The sequence below is a fragment of the Morone saxatilis genome, unplaced genomic scaffold (genome assembly GCF_004916995.1).
Source record: "Morone saxatilis isolate NCDOM2014 unplaced genomic scaffold, NCSU_SB_2.0 Contig16, whole genome shotgun sequence".
NCBI classification, from domain to species: Eukaryota; Metazoa; Chordata; class Actinopteri; family Moronidae; genus Morone; species Morone saxatilis.
Window position 1 is genome coordinate 12,633,022 of NW_023339718.1, and position 12,614 is coordinate 12,645,635.

At 41.4% G+C, this 12,614-nt stretch overlaps 1 protein-coding gene across 2 annotated transcripts; it reads left to right on the forward strand.

Moving 5' to 3' along the window:
- The first annotated feature begins 203 nt into the window (after nucleotides 1-203).
- znf131 (zinc finger protein 131) lies at nucleotides 204-5,743 on the forward strand. Of its 2 annotated transcripts, none has more exons than XM_035659012.1 (9): nucleotides 204-317; nucleotides 1,625-1,772; nucleotides 1,855-1,956; nucleotides 2,105-2,249; nucleotides 2,434-2,542; nucleotides 2,637-2,828; nucleotides 2,978-3,353; nucleotides 3,463-3,593; nucleotides 4,456-5,743. In XM_035659012.1, exons 2-9 carry the CDS (start codon nucleotides 1,643-1,645, stop codon nucleotides 4,978-4,980), a joined length of 1,710 nt encoding a protein of 569 aa, XP_035514905.1. In that variant the 5' UTR covers nucleotides 204-317; nucleotides 1,625-1,642; the 3' UTR covers nucleotides 4,981-5,743. The 2 variants fall into 2 exon arrangements, with proteins under 2 accessions (XP_035514905.1, XP_035514906.1); XM_035659013.1 differs by lacking the exon at nucleotides 204-317 and adding an exon at nucleotides 410-552.
- The last annotated feature ends 6,871 nt before the right edge of the window (nucleotides 5,744-12,614 follow it).

A 12,614-nucleotide genomic window follows, 5' to 3' on the forward strand; every position in this document is an offset into this window, starting at 1 on the left:
AGATAGATACTTTATTTATCCCTATTGAATAATGAGGTGTAATGAATCTAAATACACTTTTATCCGTTTTTGGTATTTTTTGGTTAACCTGATTCACAGCAGTTGATAAGGAGAACATGTAAACACATGTCACTGCTGTCTGCTGTCACTAAGCAACGTACCTCGGCGTCCTTGACTTTGCAAGGGTTTCTGGGAAACTGAGGCCCGAGGGTTGAACGACCGCCCTTTTCGGAGCAACGAGAGTAGAACCGCGCTACATGCGTCGAGGGTAATACTATCGTAAAACAACTTTCTGAAGCAGCGTAGCCCAACTTGAGGTGTGTATACCGATGGTTTTTAACACGTGTTTGGACCCACGGGCGTTAAAAGGAGGAAAATGTGTCTGGGAAAAGTGTATTTTAATGCGCGGTTTGATGACGTAATGTTGATAGTCAAAACGCGAAATGGCGAGCGTGCTAGGAGGCCCGTTACCTGCGACACTGCGGCTCCGTACCATCTTTATTTCCCTCATGTTGCAGTGTCGAAACCATTACATAGGTGTGCCGTGTCCTGGTAGGTTGGGCTTCGGTTACATGTACCGCTCGGGTGTGTTAAATGTCTTATTTTGTAGTTGTGTGTTGTGCTAGTTGAGCTAACACGTAACTAGCCGGAGTGGCGGAGCTGTTGACGTTCAACAACCATGTGTCGGGTCAGTGGTTGAATTACACGCCACTCGTTAAAATGTACCAGCGGGTGTTTTCACTGTTTGTTCACTTTATTTCGGAGTTTACGGCGTCGTTTAAGGGTTCACCCGGGTGGAAAGGTTGGTAGTGATGTGGTTGTCCTGGGCCCCCATCTTGACTTCCTCGTTCTGTGCATGTAAAGCCTCTCTGCTCCTACAGCCTTCCTTCATTGTTTACATGCAGGCCGGCTAGCTGTGCCCTACAACTGCAAATTCACTGGTCAGAATTTTAAATGCATTCACTTGAGGTTAAATTAGCTTAATCTGGTTCTCTTCACACCAATATCTTTATTTTTTTTTTGCTTACTCGCTGTGTGAGAGGTGCAGAGGTACAAAGCTCTATAGTAACTCTGAAGTCACCTGTAAAGGGACATGTTAGATTGGTTACCTGTTGCTTGCCAATACAGGGGAACCAGAGCGAGTAGGAGATGTGTAAATGCAATGAGAGAATATGTGTGTATAAGTGGCAGTCGTTGTTTCACTGTGTCATATTGGACAGTGTGAGGCTCAATCAGACCTGTAGTGAGGCCAAGTCGAGAATATAAATAGTCTCTTCTCATCACTACGGTAAGACATTAAGTGTGAGAAATGAAAAGTTTGCAAAGACAAATGTCTTGACAGGTGGCATCTGTCACACAAACTATTTCCCAAGGGGTCTGATCAGAGAGAATATCACTGTAGGTGCGATGTACATGAAAATCTGTAGCCTAAAAATTAGTGTTGTTGGACTGGTGTGAACTTCTGTGTTAGAAAAGGAGGTTGGAGTTGTTTTTAGTGTAAACTATTCTCAAAACTGTACCTCTTGTTTCTAATAATGCACCAAAACAACAAGGACATTTGTAATTTGTCTTTGTCTCACACCTTATTAAGAATCATGTGTCCATCTTCCTCTTTTGCATGCAGAGAGGGATACGGTCAATAATGGCGGCTGAGGTGGACGTGGAGGTGGACGGAGGCAACGAGTACCCAGCACATTACAAAGTCATGATGGACAAACTCAATGAACAACGGCAGCTGGACCAGTTCACAGACATTACCTTGATTGTAGATGGTAAGTAGGCACTCATCTTTATGACGTCTTAGTGAAATTCTTAATCAGTGATTCTTATTTGCATGTCTCTTGCCTCTTGCAGGACACCAGTTCAGAGCCCATAAAGCAGTGTTGGCAGCATGCAGTCAGTTTTTCCATAAGTTCTTCCAGGATTTTACCCAGGAGCCACTGGTGGAGATAGAAGGTATTCTGTGTTTCACTTATGTTTTAGAAAAAAAGTAGTCAAACATCTCTTTCCTTTTTTTGCAGCTATAGATATATTTTCCTCTGTTTGTTACTATGTTATGTTACGGCTTTTACTCACCACTGCTGCTCTCTTATACTCTTGACAGGAGTGAGTAACACAGCGTTTCGCCAGCTGATGGAGTTCACATACACAGCAACACTAGTTGTAACTGGAGAAGAAGAGGCCTATGATGTCTGGAAGGCTGCTGAATACCTCCAGATGCAGGAAGCCATCAAAGCGCTCAACAATAAGTGAGGATTGCAGACAGTTGACGTGTCACCTATCACTGCTTGTGTCAATGTCAGAATTTAAATCATGTCATTTATTTATTTGTGTAGTAGTGGTGAAGGACTTTATGAGCTAGGAAGGAATTAGTCTGAGGACTGCTCATCACAACATTATTACCTCTCAACAAGACCTCACCTCCTCTTGTAGGATAACCGACAATCCCCCGCTGACAGCGAAGAGCAAAGGTAAAAAGAGGAAGATCGCTGAGACATCGAATGTGATTACAGAAACCCTGCCTTCAGTGGAGGGGGAGCAGGTCAGGATGTTCATGGTGGCCACACTTCCTTGCAAAGAATTCATTCTTTACACACATTTAATTGTCAGGGCTGAATGTTTTCGATGTTCTCCAGGTGGAGATTGAGGTGATAGGGGAGGGAGCCATTGAAGTGGAGGAGACTGGACTGGAGGAGGTGGTCGATGCAGCAAGAAATGCTCAGGCGGCATCCGATGACTCTGCTTTGGCTCTTCTTGCTGACATAACCAGCAAGTATCAGCAAGGGGAATCTACACTACAGGTCATTAAAAAGGAAGGAATAGAAGAGGTATATTGAGTTGTATGTGTACAAACCTTAATTTAAGCTGAGTTTCATGTTCTTTAGGCCTATTATTTAATAAACTATGGATATAAATAAATAAATAAATATAGATGTGAAAGAATGAACCCTGCCTTTCCTGTGTTTGTTCTTGGCAGGAGGTGGTGTATCAGGAGGAAACGGTGTCTGCCTCCAAGGTGCTGGATAATGTCGAGGTGGTAGAGGTCCAGATTTCCCAAGTGGACAACATGTTCCGCTGCAACAAGTGCGATCGTAGCTTCAAGTTGTACTACCACCTCAAACAGCACTTGAAAACGCACCTGGGCTCGCTTGAAAAACCCCATTTGTGCAACCACTGCGGCAAAGCCTACACGCGGGAGGGCGCCTTAAAGCAGCACATCAGCACGTTTCATTTTGATGCAGAAGAGCTGTCTCGAAACCAGAAACCCCAGAAGAAAGTGCACGTTTGTGAATACTGTAAAAAGCACTTTGACCACTTCGGCCACTTTAAGGAGCACTTGCGGAAGCACACTGGTGAGAATGAAAAAAAAAAGCTGATTATGTTCAGTTTGTATCATTGACTTGTTACACATCTTGCATTTGTTACTTGTTACACGCTTGGCATTGTATGTCTCTTTTGTAGGTGAAAAACCTTATGAGTGTCCAGATTGCCATGAGCGATTTGCAAGGAACAGCACGCTGAAGTGCCATATGGCAGCCTGTCAGAATGGGGCCGGAGCCAAGAAAGGACGGAAGAAACTCTATGAATGCCAGGTACAGTTTGTCCAAAATCAAAGTCATCAAGCACTCCCCTACCAGTCTAGTGTCTGTGGTGGAAAAAAAAAAATGAATTTCAAATAATCAGTAATTTGGTACATGGCTCATTTAGATGTGCAGACTGATGTACTGAATAATGTACTAATATTGTATGTTCTTGTGTATCATCACAGAGTTTCTTAGATTGTGGTAGTTTACCTTGGGAAACATAGCTAAAAAATGAACCGTTATATAAGTGGTGACAACGGATACGGTTTTCAATATGTATTTGTTAATGCCAACTTTTTTTCTTCATAGTGCTACAGTAGGAATGTCTAAGTCAAGTGTTTGCTCCTACTCTAAGTAATTTAATATTGAATATCTGCCTATGCTGCGTATTAGTAAACCTGATCCACTATAGGCCACATATACTTGACAGGTGAATATCGTATTTCTCTATTAAGAAAATGTGGTTCGCATCATAGCTTTTCATTAATGGCTATAAGTAAACAAAGGAATGGACTAGATCTGCAGGGGTTAGTTGATTAATCGATCAAGTAATTTTTCAAGCAAAATATTGTTGCTTTTTTTGCTAAATTTAATATTTTTTGCTCTTGAACTGCTGGTCTGACAAAACAAGATAATTAATGACCCTTCATTTTGAGCTCCAGGATAGTGTGATGGGCATTTGTCAGTGTTTTCTGAAGTTTTATCACCCTCATGATTAATTCATCTTCTGATCTTCCATGGGGACATCCCTATCTTCTAGTGAATCTAATATCTGTTATCAGTTCATTTCCTATGTTGCTCAAAAGGACGAATGCTGAGAGTCCTCTTTTTTTCTTCCATGACCGCAACTGACTATTTTCTCCTCCATCAGGTCTGCAGCAGTGTATTCAACAGCTGGGACCAGTTCAAAGACCATCTTGTGAGCCACACAGGAGTCAAACCCAACCACTGCACCATGTGTGACATGTGGTTCACCCACCCTAAAGACCTGAAGGCCCACCTCCAACACATCCATTCCATTGAGGACAGCAAGTCAGCTGAAGAAGTGGTCATCACCGACTCCGCCGCCGCCCTCGCCATCGCAACACAGAGCATAGAAGGCGCCGAAACGGTCCTGCTGGAGGACGGAATCCAGGTGGAACACGTCACGGTGGAGCCCGTGGATGTAATGGAGATGGAGGAGACGACGACGACGGTTGTGGTGGAGGACGGCGGGGTGGCAGAAATGTGCGAGGAGGATGTGGAGAGATTAAAGCAGGCCGGGGTGCAGATCCAGGTGGTGCACGTGACCACGACCGAAGTAGACGGGCAGCAGGTGGTGAACTCTCAGGTGGAAGTGGAGATGGAGGGTGAAATGGTGAACGTTGATGAGGCAGAGCAAACGGTGGTTGTATGAGAATGCGAAAAGGACGGTGTCTTAAATGACCTGCAGGACACTCTCGTCAGTCCTGAACGGCTGCATTATCCTGTAGCTGATAACTTATTTTCCATAAAGAACAATGCATGTGGGATAAAGCATGTCACCTCAATATGTCCTGCTGTCTGCCATCACATTGAATGACTCAGTTCCAACTAGCCTCACTCCTCGAACTCGTTACGGACACAGTTATGAAGATATATCATTTCCTGCTAATGATCCTGTATTTATTTTGAAGCTGTTTGCCATCATATCACATGTTCTTGGTGACTCTTCAGTGCTTCATCGATCAGTTTTTATTGTTTTTTTTTGTTTCTCTGTCCTTATTTTACCTAAAATGTACATTATGTTCTTTTAGTTTGGGTCACTTGCCAAGACAATTTGACAATGAATGAAATATTCTCGTTGCAGCTCATTGGACAGCTAAAGTATGGCGCTGATCAGTGCTAATGCTACAGTTTTGTTCAAGCGAATTTTCATATTGACTTTTGGTGTTTTTGTAGGAAAAAAACTCAAATATGGAATAAAATTGATTTCCAGAATGGGCGTACAAGTCTTCCATCCATCTGCTGAGATATTGATGATCTTCAAATAAAGTTACTGAGGGTGTAGATAGATTATTTAGAAATGCTGTTCAGTTTATTATACCTTAATAATTGTTTTTTCTTGTCTCAAAGTTGTTGTAATCAATATTTTTTTATATTTGCAGCGGATTAAATGGCTGTATTGTGAAATAAGTTGATATTGATGAATCCACAGATCTGTCACCCAACTCTGCAGTTCTCTACAGATTTTGCTTATTGTTGCTTATTATTGCTCATTGTTTTAGTCTTTTTGTGTCAACACTCTCATTAGCTTTGTTGCTGGATGCAGCAGGCAGTTATAATCAGCAAAAAAAGGACACAGAGTTGGCTACTAGCTGGTAAACATAGTGGAGCATTTATCAGCTAAAGAGACACAGATTACCCTCAGGAGTTGGGGGGCCAGAGATGGAAGGTGGGTAAGGAATTTTGGATTTACATTTGCCAGATGACCAGAAACACAACTCCAAATAAATGCTTAATAGACAACTGTATGCTAACAAGTTTGCCTTTTTAAATGTATATGGTGGTGAATTATGGCAGTGTTGTGTTTACAGCTTGTTTCCCCTGACCCCATATGGCAGAAAAAAAACAATGTAGGTTTGAGTTAGTTGGTGTAATGCAGACCAGTGCTCATAAACCATTTAACAAGCAGATTTTATTTTGGATATTTTATTATTAAGAGGCTGCAATGCACTGAGTAACTACGCTAAAACAGTCAAACTACAAGTCAATACAACATTAAAGGCCTGATAGCTGGATGAAAACGTGTATAATCACATTTGATTCATTGTCAATAATCTGCACTTCAGATATTTACATTGTGATATGAATTTGATAGGTTTAAAGTGAACGTTCATACTTGAAGGAAACAGTAGTCTGACCAAAAAGAAAAGAGATAAAAGTTGAGGACATTAAAGCTGTGTTCATGTTATGACGCAGGGAAGTCCTTAGTAGCGAAATAGAGACATGGACACTTATTGGAATCCTGTTAAGGCCTCTTACTGGTCCCCTGATCCCATCTTGAACCTCCGCAGTGCTAACAGTGTGGCCACTGACCATGGTGCGTGACACACACACACACACACACACACACACAGGTCGGGTTACCTGGTGAGTCCCGCCGCCTCGCACTCTGGACAGCTCCTGTGGTTCTGAACTAAAGCGAGAGCTTTTCAATCCTCGCTTCTCATTGGACAAGAGACGCACGTTGGACTCCTCAGTCCGCCGCCGATTGGTCGCTTCCACCTGCCAGTCAGGTGGATTTCCTTCACAACAGACCGAACCGGGGAGCAGCTGCAGCAGAGCCAGTGCGCTCAATGTCACCGGGCACCGGAGAAGATGATTTTACAGCGAGGTCGGTAAAGCTTGTCGCCGCGAGCCTCATGAAGGTATTTACCCAAGTAAGTTCATTAATGTAACATCTCTGCTGTTATCGCGTCGGTGGGATTATAACGAGAAATGCGCTGGCTCATAGGGAATGGCCTGGTGCGAGGGGGTGTTAACTGTTGACTGTCATTGAAAACCAATAGACAAGTCACTTCATTGCTGCAAGATTTTTTCACTCCTAAGCAGGTTTGTGTTTGGAAAGCTTGTAAGTTTTTTTTTTTTGCAAAAGATGTTGGCTATTTAAATTCAGTCACAACCCCGCATGGCGACTCAGCAGCACCTTGACAAATAATCTGTGAAGGTGGTAGAGCTCGTATCACATGGGCCGAGAATGAGGCTCATCATTCCTCTTAAATACTAACCTCAATCTCATTTTTTAAAATTATATTTTAGCCCTTTTTTGCAACGCTTGTAGTCGTTAAATTTGATGTGTCACTTCTGAAAAATGACACAGCGCATCACTTGGCAGTTACGCACGCACTTGACGCACGCACACGCGCAAATTAGGATATCAACTTTGGGGATCTGACTATCTGAATATCCTCCTGCACTGTTTTAGAGCACGCAGTGTGAATGCAATCAGGCAATGAATGGGGGGGGGGGTTTAGCTGTAGCACCTGTTGCACTCTAATGGGGGTTTATTTGTCTTTATGAAGTAACCATCATGACTGTTTTTGTCCCTGTAAGGATAATTTAACTGATAGTTTGATTGCTATCGTCTTCCTCTGTAGTGAAGGTATAAAACACAACTCAGACACAGAATTCAAATGTGTTTGTCAGAGAAGAGCAATTCTGACATTTCTGTGGCTGTTGGGAAAAAAAAGGAAAAAGCATGAAACTATAAATTTTTATTGTGGTTATACACTCTGACTGATGTATTTGCGCTTCATGGTTTCTGTGTTTGTTGACTGCAAAGAGAAATGAGAGATTTGAATGACTCAGCAGCCAGATTTGGATGCCCTTTATTATTATTCTTATTGAACTGAGCCATCAGCATGCCCCATATTGTGTCTATAACTACATGATCTGTGTCTTTTGGCCAATTTCAAAAAGTAATCTTTTTGCGCCTGTCTTAGACCTGGATTAGAAGCTGAATATATTTCCATATTTTTGAAGCAAAAATAGCCCTTTCTGGGGACTGTTTACATACTGCCTGAATGAAACGTGTTCTTGATTTTTATTCTTTTGATGGTCAATCAGTCAGATCTCATGAAACATTGTGCTTCGTGTGTTCTTTCTTTGATGCACAACTCTTTGAAGCACTGACAGTGAATAACAGGCAAACTCAGATTGCTCTTTAAAGCAGGAAGAAACAATTGACCAGATAGATTTTGATTCAAACCTTGCACCAGATGCATGATTTACAGTCGAGTTCTGCATTATGTTAGTGTGCTCCCTGCGTACAGTGTCATGGTAACTTTGTGGCCTCAGAGACTCTCGCTCTCTCTCCAAGATGTACTGGGAGCGTTACGTGTCGTGTGTTGTCAGGCTTAGGGAATAACTTTGTACTGTACATTTTTTCACAACTATAGTATTAATAGGTAGTATTAAGTAATGCCACATAAAATATACAAAAGTAAAACAATATATATATATAAAATCAGTGGTAGAAAGTAGCATCATGTCCTTCTCATGTATTTATAATCACTTTCAGTTGCAAAGCAAGGTCTGAATTTAATTTAAGTGCTTTAGTTGGGGTGCATCCATAGAGGCCTGTGCAGCTTTAGTTTGGACTCTGTGTGTGTGTGTGTGTGTCAGGGGGAAGGGATTCAGAGGTCATTCTGTTTTTTTGGAAATGTGAAATATTTGCCCCATAGATTCCAGAGAGGCCTGCCTCTCTGTTCCTAGGGCCCATAGTCTTTATTGTCACAGCTCTTTCACTGTTGAGCTCTTTATTCTTGTCAGCCGTGCGTCTCAATTAACACACTGGGGAGCTTTGTGTGAACAGAGCTCGCTGTCAGTGTGTGTGCGCACACACTTGTGTGTATGTATTTACATGAGTGCGCTTGTGCATGTGTCTGCCTGAGGAGAGGGTGAGTGAATGTGTATGCGCGTTGGTGCGTTTGTTGGCTTTGTGCCTGAATGCATAGCGGCAGTGACAAAGAGAGAATGGGATACAAGCACAGGCGGAATGAGGGAATGGAGGTAAAGGGAATAGGAGGCAGAGTAAGGAGGTTTTTAGAGACAGAAGAGAGAGGTGGAACTCTTTCATCAATAGACGTTTTATGGCTTGTGATGCGAGAAACAGCTCCTACAGCTCCTACAGGCACAGACAGGCGTCTAGGAAAGAGTGTCTAATTCTTGATCCACAGCTGCTGTGGATAGGCTCTTGTGTTTGAAGTGTGTGAAGAGGCTGCTGATGCTAGCAATGTGATCAGCAGCAGAGTGCGCCAGGCAAACCTGCCTCCTCTTCTTTAGGGATCCTCAGACAAATGATTGACTGGTGAGTAAGGACTCGTATTTGGCAAAGCTGATAGTGTTTGCTGATGAAGGGCTGGCTGTTTGCAGACTCATAAACCTGTTTGTGGTAAGCAGTGGTACTGTATTAACTGAGTGAGTTTTTGAATGGTACATCTGTCTGTAATTCTTGAAACTGCAAAGTTGGGCAGACTGGATGCAACCATCCATCCATTTTCTGACACTTATCTGGGGCTTGGTCGAGGTGGCAGCCAGCTACGCAAGGTATTCCAGACATCCCCCTCCCTGGCAGCGTGTTCCAGGTCCTCCTGGGGGATCCTGAGGTGTTCCCAAGCAAGGTGAGATATATAATCTCTCCAGTGAGTTCTGGGTCTACCCCAGAGTTTTCTACCAGTCAGACTTTCCCGGAAAAGCTACAGAGAAAGGCACACAGGAGGCATCCTGATCAGATGCCCGAACAACCTGAACTGGCTCCATTGCTCCCTCCGGATGTCTGAGCTCCCTTACCCTGTCTCTAAGCGTGAGGCTGGAAATCCATTTTGTCCACTTGTATCCACGATCTCACTCTTTCGGTCACTACCCAAAGACCATTAATGCCTTTTTAAACTTCAAAATTCTGCTTACATTATTTTGATCTCAGTCTTCTTCTTATATATTTTGTCAGTTTTGCGTCACATCGCCCAGAAATTAATATCCTAAATTAACTCTCAGATGTATATTCTGGTGACAACTATCTTCAGTTCATTTAGGAAACGTGACGGTCCTGACAGTGATCTCCTGCTGAAATTTAGTGTGATTAAATGATCCAGATACTCATTTTTGAGTTCTCCATAATTATCCCCCTCATTTTCTTGTGATACATTTCCCATTATCTCAAGAAAACCAACTTTTTGCTTTATTGAGAGAATGACACAAATTAACTCATTATCTCGAGATAACGGCATTAAAAAAATAATTGCAAGCAAGGCCGTTCTCAGCTTCCATAAACCAGTGCCCTGTTGTTTGTGCTTTGTGTTTGTGTATAAATCCATCAGTCTGCTCGCACACATAATTAACATGGATACTATGAGGCTCAGTGCAGAATGGTATAACTGTAAACAGGGCACTGTGTGCTCTCTTTCTTGACACTCAGTGCCAGTTAATGCCTAATCCTCAGCATGAAAAAAGACAAACAAACTCGTTGCTGCTCGTTCAGTGTCCATCACCAAGCAACCAGGTAGATTGTTATCCAGTGGAAGCAAAGCAAGTAGTAGTGAAGTAATTATCGGTAGATTCAGTTAGTTATTTAAAATTGCTGTACTCAACTATCCAGTTGTGTCTAACTCTCTGTTAAAGAGATTTTAAGAATATATTTTTGAAGATTGGGAGTATTTGGATGAAAAACAGACAATAATAGCAGGATGTGAAACAGGTGTCTGATGAGCTGTTTGATATAGTTTTCCAATTCATATTTAAGCACCAGTGTGTGGGAGTTAATGGCATCTAGAGCCAGTGTTTGGTTTGTCCCTTCTGGGCTACTGTAGAAACATGGACCCGCTCCCTCTGTAGATTAAAACATATTATTCTAAGGTTACGAAAGCACCACAATTCTTATTTTTACACTTATTATACACACATCTTATTATGCACTAAACATACCTAAGAGTATTATATTGAATTTATCCCAATAGAACCTCCTAAATATTACTCACTGGATCTTTGAATAAATATTCATCTACAATTTAAAAATACAATTTCCTGATGGTGATTTTGGCCCAAAACTTTTATTACTCCCCTCTCACCATTGATGTGTTTATCTCATGCATGGTTGTCGTCTAGTCTTTTTATTTACATACATAAAAGACTGGTATTCAGAGCTTGTTGCTTTGTGCTGTAAAGTGGATGCCTGTCCTCTCTTAGCAAGCCCTTTTAGGCTGCCTGAGATCAATGCTTAGATATTCATGGACCATGGCAGGAAGGTGTTTGAAGGCAGGGAGACTGTAGGCCTCACAAAAGAGAATTGCTTTGATTTGCTAGCGAGGGTTTAACATAGATTCATTCATCTTAATATAGAGACGGATGAGAGAACCCCTTCCAAAGCACCATGTTACGCTAAGTTAACCATTTCTACTCCTGCCTTACACACACAATGTTATGTCATCATGACAGCGTCTTCTTCTGAACACCCTAACTCAATTTATGGTCTGTACAGCACTGGACACGCCGTTGGAGTAGATTGTTTAATTACATTTTGTAGCTCTTTGCTGCATAATTGTGTGTGATACTGTTTCTCACAGCAGCTATAACTGATATCCATATTGTTTTTTTTAAAATAACATCAGAACATCACCATTGAGATTTAAGTTAATCACAAACTTAATCATTACAGTTTATGGTAAATATGGAAATAATTTCTGTTTGCGACTTTAAAGGATATGGCATTATTGTTATTTTTTTTTTATCGTCAATATATCCCATGAAAAAACTCAAATCAGCCATGTCAGTCACACTCAGAACCAGGCCCATTCATTTATTATAACATATATATATATATATAATACAGTTTAGTGTTGTAGTTTTTATGAAAAAGCAACAACAACTACTAAAGGAAACAGGAGTAATTAGTGTATATGCTGGAGACCAGTGTTGTAGTGAGTTTACGGCACCAGAAATGTGCAACTGAATCGAAAAACTGTGGCAGCCATGTTCATCATGATGGAGGAATATGAACATCCTGTGCAATGATGTTGTTGATTTACATGTTTTTAATAGATAATAATAATAATTCAGTTCAGGTGTCTGGTTGAAAGTTGAACAATTAACTTTTATTTTATTTTAAATTTATAATGCAATTTTAAAACATCCTCAGCAAAGATGTTTTGAGTAAATTAAACACCATTATTTTATTTGGCTGATTTGTCACATAGTGGTATGTTATTATGCAATATCACCTTCACCTTAACCTCAGATTCATCTTTTACCACTCATGGGACATTGTTAGAGCTTTGTTTTCTTAACAGCATGCAATTATCACCTAATCCACCCACACACACACACACACACACACACACACACACACAAGGGAGTGACAGTCATCACTCTATCAGAAATGAAATAGGTTAGTCAGGTTATAAGCAGGACTGCAACTAATGATTATTTTTGTCATGTTTGTCATTTTCTTGATTATTGATCAGATGTTTGGTCCATAAAATGTCAGAAAATGATACAAAGTGTTGATCACTGTTT

What these genes read in the sequence shown, in the direction of transcription:
- znf131 (XM_035659012.1), top strand. Translation starts at nt 1,643, where the DNA reads ATGGCGGCTGAGGTGGACGTGGAGGTGGACGGAGGCAACGAGTACCCA. An exon ending in CATTACCTTGATTGTAGATG is followed by an intron (nt 1,773 to 1,854) that starts GTAAGTAGGCAC and finishes TGCCTCTTGCAG; the next exon opens with GACACCAGTTCAGAGCCCAT. An exon ending in CTTCAGTGGAGGGGGAGCAG is followed by an intron (nt 2,543 to 2,636) that starts GTCAGGATGTTC and finishes GATGTTCTCCAG; the next exon opens with GTGGAGATTGAGGTGATAGG.